Source organism: Lonchura striata, chromosome Z (genome assembly GCF_050655825.1).
Source record: "Lonchura striata isolate lonStrDom1 chromosome Z, ASM5065582v1, whole genome shotgun sequence".
In the NCBI taxonomy this organism is placed as follows: domain Eukaryota; kingdom Metazoa; phylum Chordata; class Aves; order Passeriformes; family Estrildidae; genus Lonchura; species Lonchura striata.
In genome coordinates, this window is record NC_140740.1 from 81,500,981 (window position 1) to 81,512,997 (window position 12,017).

At 34.0% G+C, this 12,017-nt stretch overlaps 1 protein-coding gene across 3 annotated transcripts in view; it reads right to left on the reverse strand.

Annotated features, from left to right (window-relative positions):
- Window positions 1-12,017, reverse strand: part of ADAMTS19 (ADAM metallopeptidase with thrombospondin type 1 motif 19) — a 126,606-nt gene that overhangs the window by 52,918 nt on the left and 61,671 nt on the right. For all 3 annotated transcript variants that reach the window (XM_031507285.3, XM_085567614.1, XM_085567615.1), the window contains one exon: window positions 7,809-7,914. In XM_031507285.3, the coding sequence (XP_031363145.2) occupies window positions 7,809-7,914 (106 nt within the window). The remainder of the gene's footprint in view (window positions 1-7,808; window positions 7,915-12,017) is intronic.

The following is a 12,017-nucleotide window of genomic DNA, read 5'->3' on the forward strand; positions in this document are numbered from 1 at the left end:
CCCCCCCCCCCCCGCCCCATGCTTCCAGGTAAAAGCTTTTTATTATTTATTCATTATTTTGTTTGTGCTTTGCAAATGGTAGATGATAGCCATCACCATCCTATCACACTTGAAATTGCAAGTAGTGCACCTGAACAAGAATGATGTTGTTAAACCAGAAACAGGCAAAGAATGGACAAAGATTAAATAGTATCTAAAACTTATTATACAAGTAATTAATTAGGTTAGCTCAGATGGATAATAACTTTAGGCTTATCTGTAAACAAAAAGCAAGAGAATCAAAAAAATTAAAGGGAACAACTAAAGGTCAGATTTTCATAGTCACTAACAGTGAGACAGATTAGGAATAAGAGGCAGATTAAGAAAAGTGCAAGAGCAAGTGCTGGGTCAAGGAACCAGCAATGTTCAGTATGATAAATAGAACGTTCTGTATAATAAATAGATTCCCAAATACTAAAGGATCTATTTATTCCAAGTCATATATAGAACAAGAGTGTGAACTACAAATCAAGTATAATACTACTAGTTGAGCTCAGGGAAGACTGAAAATTACTAGAAAACTTTCCCCTTGTTAAAGAAAACCCCTGAATGCAGTTGCCAGTTTATACGTGTGATGTGTGATGGGATCACATTCCATTTGATTTGTTAAAAATTCATATTGGTACAAGTGATTTCTATACAGTATTTGCAAATTCTCTTCAACCATTATCCTAGATATTTTTCCATTTTGTGAAATAAGTCACTAACATAATAAATTCTTTCACCTTAAAAATAAAAATAACTTTAAAAAGTATTATTAATAACAAAGTGTTATCTTCCTTTTTATTTCCACTGCTTTCCATTTTTAAAATTTTGTGCAACAGTACAGTAGAACGATTGAAACTTTTTAAACTATGGACCCCAAAATTACAAGGTTTAAAAGCTTATATGGAGTTTTTAGAGTACAATGATTTTCACATGAGTTTGTCTGATCTGAAATTCTGCAGTATCATGAGGATGTATTTCATAAGTGAAAATAACACCCCTTATTCACTATCACAGACAGACAGAAGCTACACTACATTCTCAGTATTTTTATTGCACTTTTTCAACAAAATGTTTTATCACACTGCTATCTTTATAGAGAAAAATATATAAAAAGACCAGCCTAGTAGAAGGATTTTATAAGCTGTTATATTCTGGCTTGTTATTTTTTAAATCCCAGTTAGTGAAGTATTATGTGTTTTATGATTTTCATATGTCCTTTAAAACATATGAGGGCATCACAGATGATTGAATAAATGGGATAAGACACTGTAAATTAATTATTTAGCTGAAAGTGAAAGGCAATTGACCAGCTACAGAAAAATTTTAATGGTAAAAGGTAAAATATGATTTCTTTTGGAAAGAATTTTTCTTTAAAGGAAAATCTACCAAACAAGGAAATTTCAATCTTCTTGTTAAAAGTTATATTATCAGAAAAAGTAAAAATAAATAACTTTATGCAGCTATTATTTCCCTTTTGTGAATCATTGCACATTCTCCACAATGCTGTAAATTCAGATTACATTTTCAGACTTAAAACAACTGGGTAAAAATATACCACGCATATTACTATAAGGATATTGGCATACTCTGGGCGCTGCTGTCCAGCTGACCTGGCAGCTTTTGCAGAACAGCTTTCTTCTCTGTAACTCCAATACTTCTAATACCATGCTTCATGGTGCTGGATCTAGACAAACTACTGAGCCATGGTCCTTTGACTGAAGTATATAAATAATTTAAAGGTTTGCTGTGACAGATATATTTAGCATCATAACATGAAAATATACACTACCTCTTCCTGAAGGTTTTTTGCAGAGATTATATAATACAGAAGTACTGGCTTCTGGCAGAAACAATACCCATGCCACATCATTGAGCTATCATAAACTAAGTGAAGAGCTATAAAATTGAGGTTTTGTATTATCAAAAACATTGACATCGTTACGATCTTTTTGTCAATTTTTTCACAGATATTTTAAATGTATCAGACTATCAATTAAGCTTTTGCATCCTGTAGGATGTTTTGCAGTTACTAATTGTCTAGTTTACAAATGTTATCCTATGGAAAATTTAACATAAAATCATCCTGGAACAGTATAACCTGGTAGAAACACAACCCTTAATATCCTGCCACAGAAAGAGTTGACTAATCTAAATTTCATGTAAAAAAAAAATCCTATATTTACATTACTAAAATGCTGATGAAGTTCTTCATCCCTGTCTCAGTGCTCCATGTCTTCCTGAGCTGTTTCTTCAGCTGTCTTGCTACCAGCAAAAGGGTGGTGATGCTTTATTTCTCCCAGGCATTGCAGTGATGTGATGCACAAATGTGATTAGAACTGGATCAACAAAACTAATTTTTTTTCATGGTTTTTAATACCAGAAACATTTTAAGTATGAGTAAACATAAATGTGAAGTATGTAACAGACTTCATTATTTTATGTCATCTGTAATCTTAAATACATTTTGCTGTACAATTTTCAGGCCACTGAAGTTTGGAATTATATGTCCATATGCCCAGTAAGATCCTAAGCTGATTTAAGCCAGCATAAGTATATGACTGTGGAACAAAGATGTCTACATTGATATGGATACAGGCAAAAAAGAGACTATCAATTTTTAAAAACTTACCCACTAAAGCATGAAAATGAATGTAAGGTAATCTCAAGGACTTGTGTGCTTGAGCATCTAATATACATACTTTGAATTTCATTACAGTAGTTAGGAAAAAAAAAAAGAAAACCCTTTCAAGACCACTCAGTGCACTGTCAGTTTAACTCCAAGTGTTTAGAACAGTTAGTACCTTATGGATACTATTCCTGACCTATCAGGAAAAAAAAAAATACAGTAATGAAACTACTAGGATGATTTTGTATAAATCATGTTTGAAATAGAGAATATGTAATGCTGAAATGCAATACAAAACTAAGTCTCCTCTAATTTTTATCAAATAAAAAACACATTACCTTTCTTCTCTAGGAGTAATTTTTAAATTGTAGCTTATTAAACAAATACAATGCTTTATAGATAAATATGCCTATTTTTTTTTAACAAAGAAATTAGAAAATATCACAGATAATAAAGCAATACAAAAACAAAAAGAAAGCAATACAAAAATAAAAAGAAGAGAACCATAGAATCATAGAGTGGTTTGGGTTGGAAGGGACGTTAATCTAGCTCCAAACCTGGAGCTCCAAATTCCATGGACCAGGAATCTTCCACTATACCACGTTGTGGTCAAAATTCCTCCCTGCCTGGTCTTGATCAACTCAACATGGGGAGTGCACAACTCTGGACAACCTGTTTAATGCCTCACTACCCTCACAGTAAAAAAAATTCTTTCTAATATCTATCTAATCTAAACCTACACTTGTTCAGTTTATCTCATTCTCCCTTGTCCTGCCCTTGTAAAATGCCCCTCTCCAGGCTCTACTGCAGGTCTCCTTTTTGTCTGAAAGGTGCCATAGGCTTCCCCCAGAGCCTTCTCTGCTCCAAGCATGACCACATTGCACAAAAAGCAGGGAATTATAACCATTTCTCTGTAAATCTGTCATTACACCAATAATTATATAGGAAAGATGATTGCCTGTATCTGTTGTGCATTACTTTTAAAATCACTACAAAGCTCAGTTTTTCAAACAGTAGCTGTACTTTTCAAGCTGTTTTACGGAAAGTTAGGCTCCTGTCTCTACACTTCACTTGACTTTGATGTGAACAGAAAACTCATTGGTGACAAAAACCCACCAAAACAGTCAAACTCTGACAGTAGGTACTCTGACAGTACCTACAGAGAGATTAATATCCATATCTATGTATCTTGGACTGAGAAACTCAGCTTTAGACCATTAGCCAAACAGAACAGAAAAAATTAAGAAAGAAGCAATCAGAGAGAAATGAGAGACTCTGCAGCTGGAATAAAGGCACAATGACAAGAATTTCCCCTGCACTTTCTATCCAATACCCTAATAGCCCATGGGGTTGCATGGAAGAGAGAAGGAAGTAAGATTATTTGGGGACAGGTTACCAGCACAACTTCCACTGACACTGTGGGACCCTTGATAACCTGAGGGAGGATTACATACAGCTTTTTAATATAGTCACAAAGAATATATGCTTTTTGGTTATTAACCACTAAATAGGTGATTCAGAAATTCCACAGACTCCCTGTTCATCACTACAAAATATGTGATAGAATATCCTGAATTTTAATAACAGTTACCTCTCATATTTCCAAAATGCTTGTCAGAAAAAGAATGCAGATGTGTATAACATTAATTCTGAAGAATTCCATCAGTTTCTCTTTTAAGAGGTTAAGATAACTTCTAAACTACATTTAGAACACTTAATAAGTCTAAATTAATCTATTTTAAGATGCAGAAATTTACATCCATTCTTTATTTCTCCATCCTTCAAAAGGAATAATAGCCCATAGAGGATCATCATTTAAGTAAAATCACATGAAACTTGTTAACCTCAATACCAGCAATTCTCATTCTTGCCCCTGTTCTTAACACAGAGACAATATCTTTTAATTAACTATTGTTAGTTTTTACTTTGTAATGTGACCTCATTGTGTAATTACCTATTTGCTTAGTAAATTTATTTTAATAAATAGAATATGTTTAAAAAACCCAAATCCATTAATGAGATACAAATTTTAATAACTGATTACACAGATAGAGTTCAAAAATCAACTGTTGACTTACATTAATTCTTAATGTCATTAAAATATGATGTGCATTCAGATACACAGGGCTAGAACAAACATGCTATATTGCAAATTAAGGTTTATTCTGCTATTGTAATATTTGAGAATATTTCTCTTTTAATTGGAAAAACAAAACAAAAAAAAAAACCGCCAACAACACAACATTTTAATAAACATCCATATATCAGAATGTATTTAATATAAGAGCCTCTTCTCCCAGGCAGCTAGCAACAGGACAAGAGAACATGGTCTCAAGCTGTGCCTGGGGAGGTTAAGGTTGGATATCAAAAAAAATTTCAATGAATAAAGATTATCAGAACTTTATATTCATTAATACAATGACAACTGGTAGTGTCTTTCTTTCTATATGCTTTCAGAAAATGAAAATCAACAGCATCTATATTTCATAAGTTTTGATTCTATTTGTATGATGATTTATGGGCAAGAATAATATTTGTTGTACAGAATGGAACAGAGTTGTTTTTTCTTTATCCTTCAAGAAGCAAAGTCTTTGAGAAAGCTTTTGGTTCTATGCTGCTGAACTAGACTCTTCACAAGAGCAACTAAAACGGTTAAAGATATTACATACAAAACAACCAAGGTAGTAGTTAAATGACCTCAAGATTCAAAAAGAGTTAGTGAAAATTTTCTAGAAAAGATGATGTCTCGAAGGAATTATTAGTGACTGGTCTATGGTGAGCATTTAATCTCTGCTTCTGAGGAAGCTAAGAATGAGTAAGACAAATCTCTGTAAGAGATACTCTAGATATATTTGAATCTGCTCAAGTCTTTCCGATAGGATCTGCATTCAAATGTTTGTCTTCAAACATTTTTATATTGTCTATCCACAAAGATTCAGCTGATTCTAGCATCCTCTTTGCAATTGCCAGGGCCAGGATGGCAAACAGATACATTCATGCAGAAAAAAAAAAATATCTCTAAAATGTCACCTTATGCTCTTTGGTGCAAGATCACTTTATTTCAGTCTGCTACAGCTAAGGACTCTGACTCCATCATAAAGCAGGGATGTATGCCTCAATGCCTTTGCATCTTTTGCACTGGGGGATGCTATTTTTTTTTCCTTCTATACACTATGTGGTTTGTTACAAGCCTTCATTAGTCTGGATCTCTTGAAGAAATGCCTGGTTCAATCAACATCATGTCTTTTACACTGACATAATATTTGATTAAGTCTTTATTTCTAATTTTAAAAATACTTATTACATTACTCACAGAAAATTGTGAGGCTGTCTCTAAGGATATCCAAATGCCATTACTACTGTGAGAATATGATGGCTGGGATACCATCAAAATTGGTTTTTTCCAAATTTATTTGAATTAGTAGAAAAGGATTTGAAAGCTCTGGAATTTCTTATGTAGCCTTGTAACATTTTTTCCCCCAGGATTTATGTATCAGCGATGTAAGTTTTATGTTCCTGTAGGAAGATCATGAAAATTCTTTCTCTTTCATAGTCCAGCTGCAATGCAAAGCCATGAAGATATTCCAAGTTCACAAACAAATGTAACATAGGTTATATGGAAGAACTGCTAGCAGCAATAATGAGCTTCTCTGTCTACCTTGTTTAATGTACTGCTTGCCATCTAGAAGACATTAGGAAGTCAAAGATAGGTTTGATTGTCTTCTGCAAGACAAAAACCTTACCACTATGCAACCACATAAACTTTTTAAGATCAGTATCCCACATTCACAGATTTGCTATTGCACAACCAACACACCACCCATAACTTTGCAAGAACATTACCTATCACCATTTTTCAGGGAGCATAAGATGGTGTATTTCTTGTTGATTGAGATGCCTCATTTTTCAAATACAGTAATTTTGCAGCAAAGGCTTCTATAATCTAAAAATGCTTTTATTGTGTTGCTCATAAAGCAGTATATATCTTATTTTTCCCTTTAGGTCTTTCCTTTATTGCAACTATCATGCAAGCAGGCTGGCTTATATTAACCAGGAATATTTTTCTGCAGCTATGAAAATGCAAAAAAAAAAAAAAAAACTCAAAAAAGCTAAAAAAACCTTTAAAATACCAATTTCATTCAGCAACTTATACTTGTGTCTGTCTTTAAATAATTGCTCTGTATTTTCTTATTTTGCATCCAGAAAAAAGCAATCAATAAAAATATTTCAATTTCCATATTTTTCTTGCAATTAACTTAATTTTTCAACATTAGATGCTAGGATCTCCATTCTCAGGAAGCTTGAACCGAATTTAAACCAAGTCACTTTCAATTCAAAGTATTTGTCCTAAGATACCTAACGGCACATTTAGCAAAACATCCCTCTCTGTTGTCACTCTGAGACTGATATTATAATACAAATACACAAATACCTGGCACAGACACTGCAGAAAACAGAGTAATACATATGGCCCTTTTATTTTAGTTAAAAGTAAGACATTTTCTATTTCTTTTTCTTTACAAGTAGTGAAACCAAGAATGAAGTTCAAATCTAATTAACAGATTTAATTGCTGCAAAATATTAATTTTTTTACTTTGAGTTAAAATATTTGACACTGAATGAGTAAAAACATCCAGCCCAATTGTGAAGGACAGCTAACTTCACCTTCATTTTGCTATCCTTTGCTTCTTTTAAGATGAAAAACATTAATGTTGCAATGACCAATTACTATTCTACACTATAATGGGATCTATCCTGAGAAAGCCAAATTAAATAAGGGCTCTTCCAACTTATGATCTCATTAAAATGTTTGTTGGCAACAATTGTTAGAGTTGGATCTGTTACACAATACCACAGTCAGCATAGAACAAACATCTTGGGGTACCTGATTTTCCCCAGACAATGGCAGTCTTTCCAGTCAATTTATTTATTTTGTAGCTATAAAGATTTTTTGTATTACTTCAAGTCATAAACATTTTCTTAAGTTGCATACCATATATTGATACATATTATTATTAACAGAAACACTATTTTTTAAATTTTTCATTTAATTTAAATCCCCTCCTTATAGAAAGAAAGGAAAAACTGAAGCACACAATCAAATTAGTTTAATCAAATGCAAACAAGTGCTAGGCTTTAATATCCACATACTTACTTGTGACCCATTTCATGGGCAATTGTAAAAGCCAGATTCAGACCATTGTCCTCTGCAATTATACATTTTCGTTTTTCACTGCACATTCCACTCAGGTATGCTATACCTAGGAAACACAACCACCACATTCAATTATTTTTTGTCATTACTAACTTTATATATTATGGCATAATTAGACCCAAACAAGACTGAAACCTTGTTATGGTCAGAACCATCCAAGTATATAAAAAGATATCTGAAAAAGGTTTACTTACTCAATTTGCAACCAGTGGTAATATTACCTCACAGTAATGATTACATGGACTGCAATGTATAGAAAATGCATTCTTTAAAAGCATTGCTCAGTACCTTAATGAGATGTGATAGAACACATGTATGAATGTCAGTACTGCTGTAAAGGAAAATAAATGTCTGCAACAATGGAACACAAGTTTGAACAGGTATTTCCTCTGACAGAAGAAGAGCACAAAGCACAGAGTTGTGCCCCTACATTTATGACTATTAATTACTCATAAAGTGTTCAGCATGTTAGTGGTTTTAAAAATGTTAAAAAGAGTCAGATGTCCCAGAAGAGTTCATAGGAGACTGCAGCCTGTCAAACACATTTACTGTAGAAGCTAAAATGCCTTCACTACATAATACCTTAGCTTTCAAAAACCCCATGAAGCCTTAATGGTAGGGTTTTGAGTTCAAGCTCAGCTTCTTAAAAGTAGAGTGTCTGTAACTGTAAAAGCTTGAGGAACATGAAGCTTAATTTGAGTAATGGTAAATTTTTCAGACCACAAACACATTTAGCAGGGACGATTGTCATCGTTCATCGTTTGAAAATTTGGAGTAAGCAATCAAAACACTGTTTCAAGTGTTTGGCCTTCTTCCCAGGAACTTCCTTTCAATAGAATGGTGCCCTCCAGTTCAGCATGTTTGCTGGATTATTTGCATGTAAAGGTCAAGTTTGAAATGTTTGACAGTATTTGAAATTTAGTCATAATTATCATTCCAATTTAATAAAATAAGCCATTCTTCTTACAGTCCAAATATCTGTCAGTCTATGAGCACAACACTTCACCCACAAGTAGTAGTAAGCCCATCACTATTCTGCCAACTTTTGAGTATTGCCCTCAAAAGAACTGGCTGAAAGCTTTTGGACACAGAACTTTTGACAAAAAATGCTGTCCAGCACTGAACAAAACAATAACAAATTAAATTGGAATAATGCAGAATATTTCAACTTTTACTATTTATTTCTAAAATAGGGAATAGCCATCTGGGATACAAAAGAAAAAGAAAAATCTGGTCAAGGAAAAAAAAATGTAGTCCTTCAAATGAGACCTCATGCTAAATGTAGGTGTCACTTATACTAACTTGAATGAAAAAACAGGGAAGAAATGTTTTATTTCAAATATGTTATGTTGCAATGATTGAACTATAACCAAGAATATTTCTAAAATAATCTTGTGCCTTGTAGTTCCACAATTATATGTATCCTCTTTTAATATTTGATGACCGAACTAAGAAAGATAGAAAGACTTTTAATGCTGGAGCTTGAAGCAGTACAGCTAGTAACAATAGCAGAATAAGTGAACATCAGGGTCCTGACTTCAGCCATCATCGTGAACTTAAAAATCGGTCCAACAAAATAGAAAAATCACTCTTGTCACAGACAGAACCCAGTACTGCATTTTGAAGCGCCGGGAGCGATCCTTTATTATAATGCAAAACATTCAGAAATACCTTTCTTGCTGTGCTGGTTTTGGTTGTGATAGAGTTAATTACACAGTAGCTGGTGAGGAACTTTTGGGCTCGTGTGAGAACAGTGAGGGTAACACAGGGAGGTGCTGCTTGTTACTGAGCAGTGGTTATACAGATTCAAGGCTTCTCCTCCTCCTCCTCACACCACCTCACCACCAAGAGAGCTGGAGCTGGACAAGAGCACTGGCAGAGGCTCAGCACAGATGACACCAGCTGAGCAGATACCCCACACCCTGTAGCACTGTGCTCAGCAAAAGGAGGAGGCAGGGGGCTGCCAAGGGGCTGATGCTCTGGAACTGGGCAGCCTTTGGTTGGTTGGTGGTAAGCAATTGTTTTCAGCAGCATCACTTCTCTTGCTTGGCATTTACTTATCTCTCTTATTTTCCTTCTCATTACTGCTATCATTATTACTGTTATTTTTATTTCAATTAGGAAACTATTTTTAGCTGAACCCATTGCTTTTTCACTCTTAGCCTTGCAATTCTCTCCTCCTATTTCACTGTGTGTGGGGAGAGAGCTAGCAGCTGTGTGGTGTTTAGTTGCCATCTGGAGCTCAGTCATGACAGTGTTGATGGCTATTCTCAGCTGGATAAAACTTAATTACGGGTACCTACAGAAAGAGAATTCCCAAACCTCTCTCTTCCTGATGATGCTCAGTACTAACAGAACACTGTATAATAATCTCTAGCTTTCTCAAGAGAAAAGAAGTCCCCTAACCTTCTTCTAACCTCTAAAGTGGCAGGTTTTCCATACAACAGCATGAGTACTACCAGTTGCTGTCCACTATTCTGATTGCCCCTCCTGCTTACTCCCAAAGAATCATGAATGTTTCAATTTCATATCTATTCTGCAAAAGAAGCAGTTAGCATTATTAGAATTTTTTAATAATACTCATATATTGATAATATAATACTCATACAATACTCAAGTAATGCTCATATATAGCCTCACATATCACCAAACAGGTTTCCATACTTGGAGCTCTTTGAAGAAAATTGATTATGTTTGAACTTTATAAGTTTGGCAGACAAAACATAAGATTTATATTTCATTGAGATTAAATTAGACTGCTGATTCTAGAAATGTCTGAAAGCATCAAAAGCAATTAATGCCTTATGACTTCTCCCCTATTAACCAAATTCAACCTTCTTTGTGCAAGCCACATTCAACAGCAACTACCGAGTGTAAATCAGCCAACTACTAGCTGTGAACTAGTCTCATGTCTTGTTTTTGATTATGAATTTCACATGTAGTGAAAAAGAAACTGACTTTAGTAAGCAGCTGCTCTTGCTTAGTTGTCTGTGCATTAGGTAACAGACAGAATTTCTTTAAATATACTTTATGTTCACTGAAGCTTCCTGTGGTTTATTAACACAGCTGGAACTGCTCCAAGGTTAAATCCACATTAAAAAAAAGAAAAAAAAAAAACACCAAAAAACAACCCCTAAAACAACAACAACAAAAAAAAATCATTGGAAAATTGCTCCCTTGTTATGATTTAAGATATTCCTAGTGAACTCCATAGCCTCAACACACTGTTTCAAATTAAAATACTTAGTATCTGAAAAGTATTAGCCAGAAATCAGTAACTTTATCTCATTGACAATATAGGGAAGGATCTGATTATTTATCTCTAAAAAGATATGGTTTGAAACAAAAAAAAAAAAAAAAAACTTGATTGAATACATGTCAAATATTAATATATTCAAATTACTCCCCTCTGTGGATAACTTTTTCTCAAGTTAATTCAGAAGGAAATACATGCCACATCAATTAGATGAGTAAAGCTGTAGCTTTGTGCCTGAGAAGAAGCTCACAAGGGACTACATTTTCTTATCAAATGTGTAAATATCCAAATGAAATAAATGCTGATTCAAAAAAGTGGAATTTTTCCCAAGTCATAGCAGTTTATTACTCCTGCTACCATTAGAGATGGGCACTTCATTCTACAAACTATGACAATTTTTTTTATTTGTTAATAACATCTTCATCAAATCACCAACCTAGTTATTCTTTCAAATTAGGTGCACATCTACAACCTCTCTGCTGAAAAGTGCTGGTTGATCTGACAGGGATGTTACACTTAACACCTCACCAGCTAAAGTATCTGAACAAGTCTGTTAGATTTACCTACTCATTCGTGGCCAGCTGCCTTTAGCATAAATTCCTCTACCTATGTTAAACAGGCAATTGTCAGCATTGCTCCCAGGAATAAAAACTCCACAGTAAACAAACCCCAAACAGAATCAAAGTAAGAGACATGCTGTCGAGATTACAAACATTGGTCTTCCTTACAGTTACCATAAAACACATCAGTATGACTGTAGTACTGCATTCTAAAAGGCTAGCAAATGGTTCTTTTCCTTTTACAACAAGCACTGTAACAATAGAGTTCATATTCTGGAACTCTAACCACCCAAATTACTTAGTCATCCCACTTAACATTTCTTTTCCTCTGAA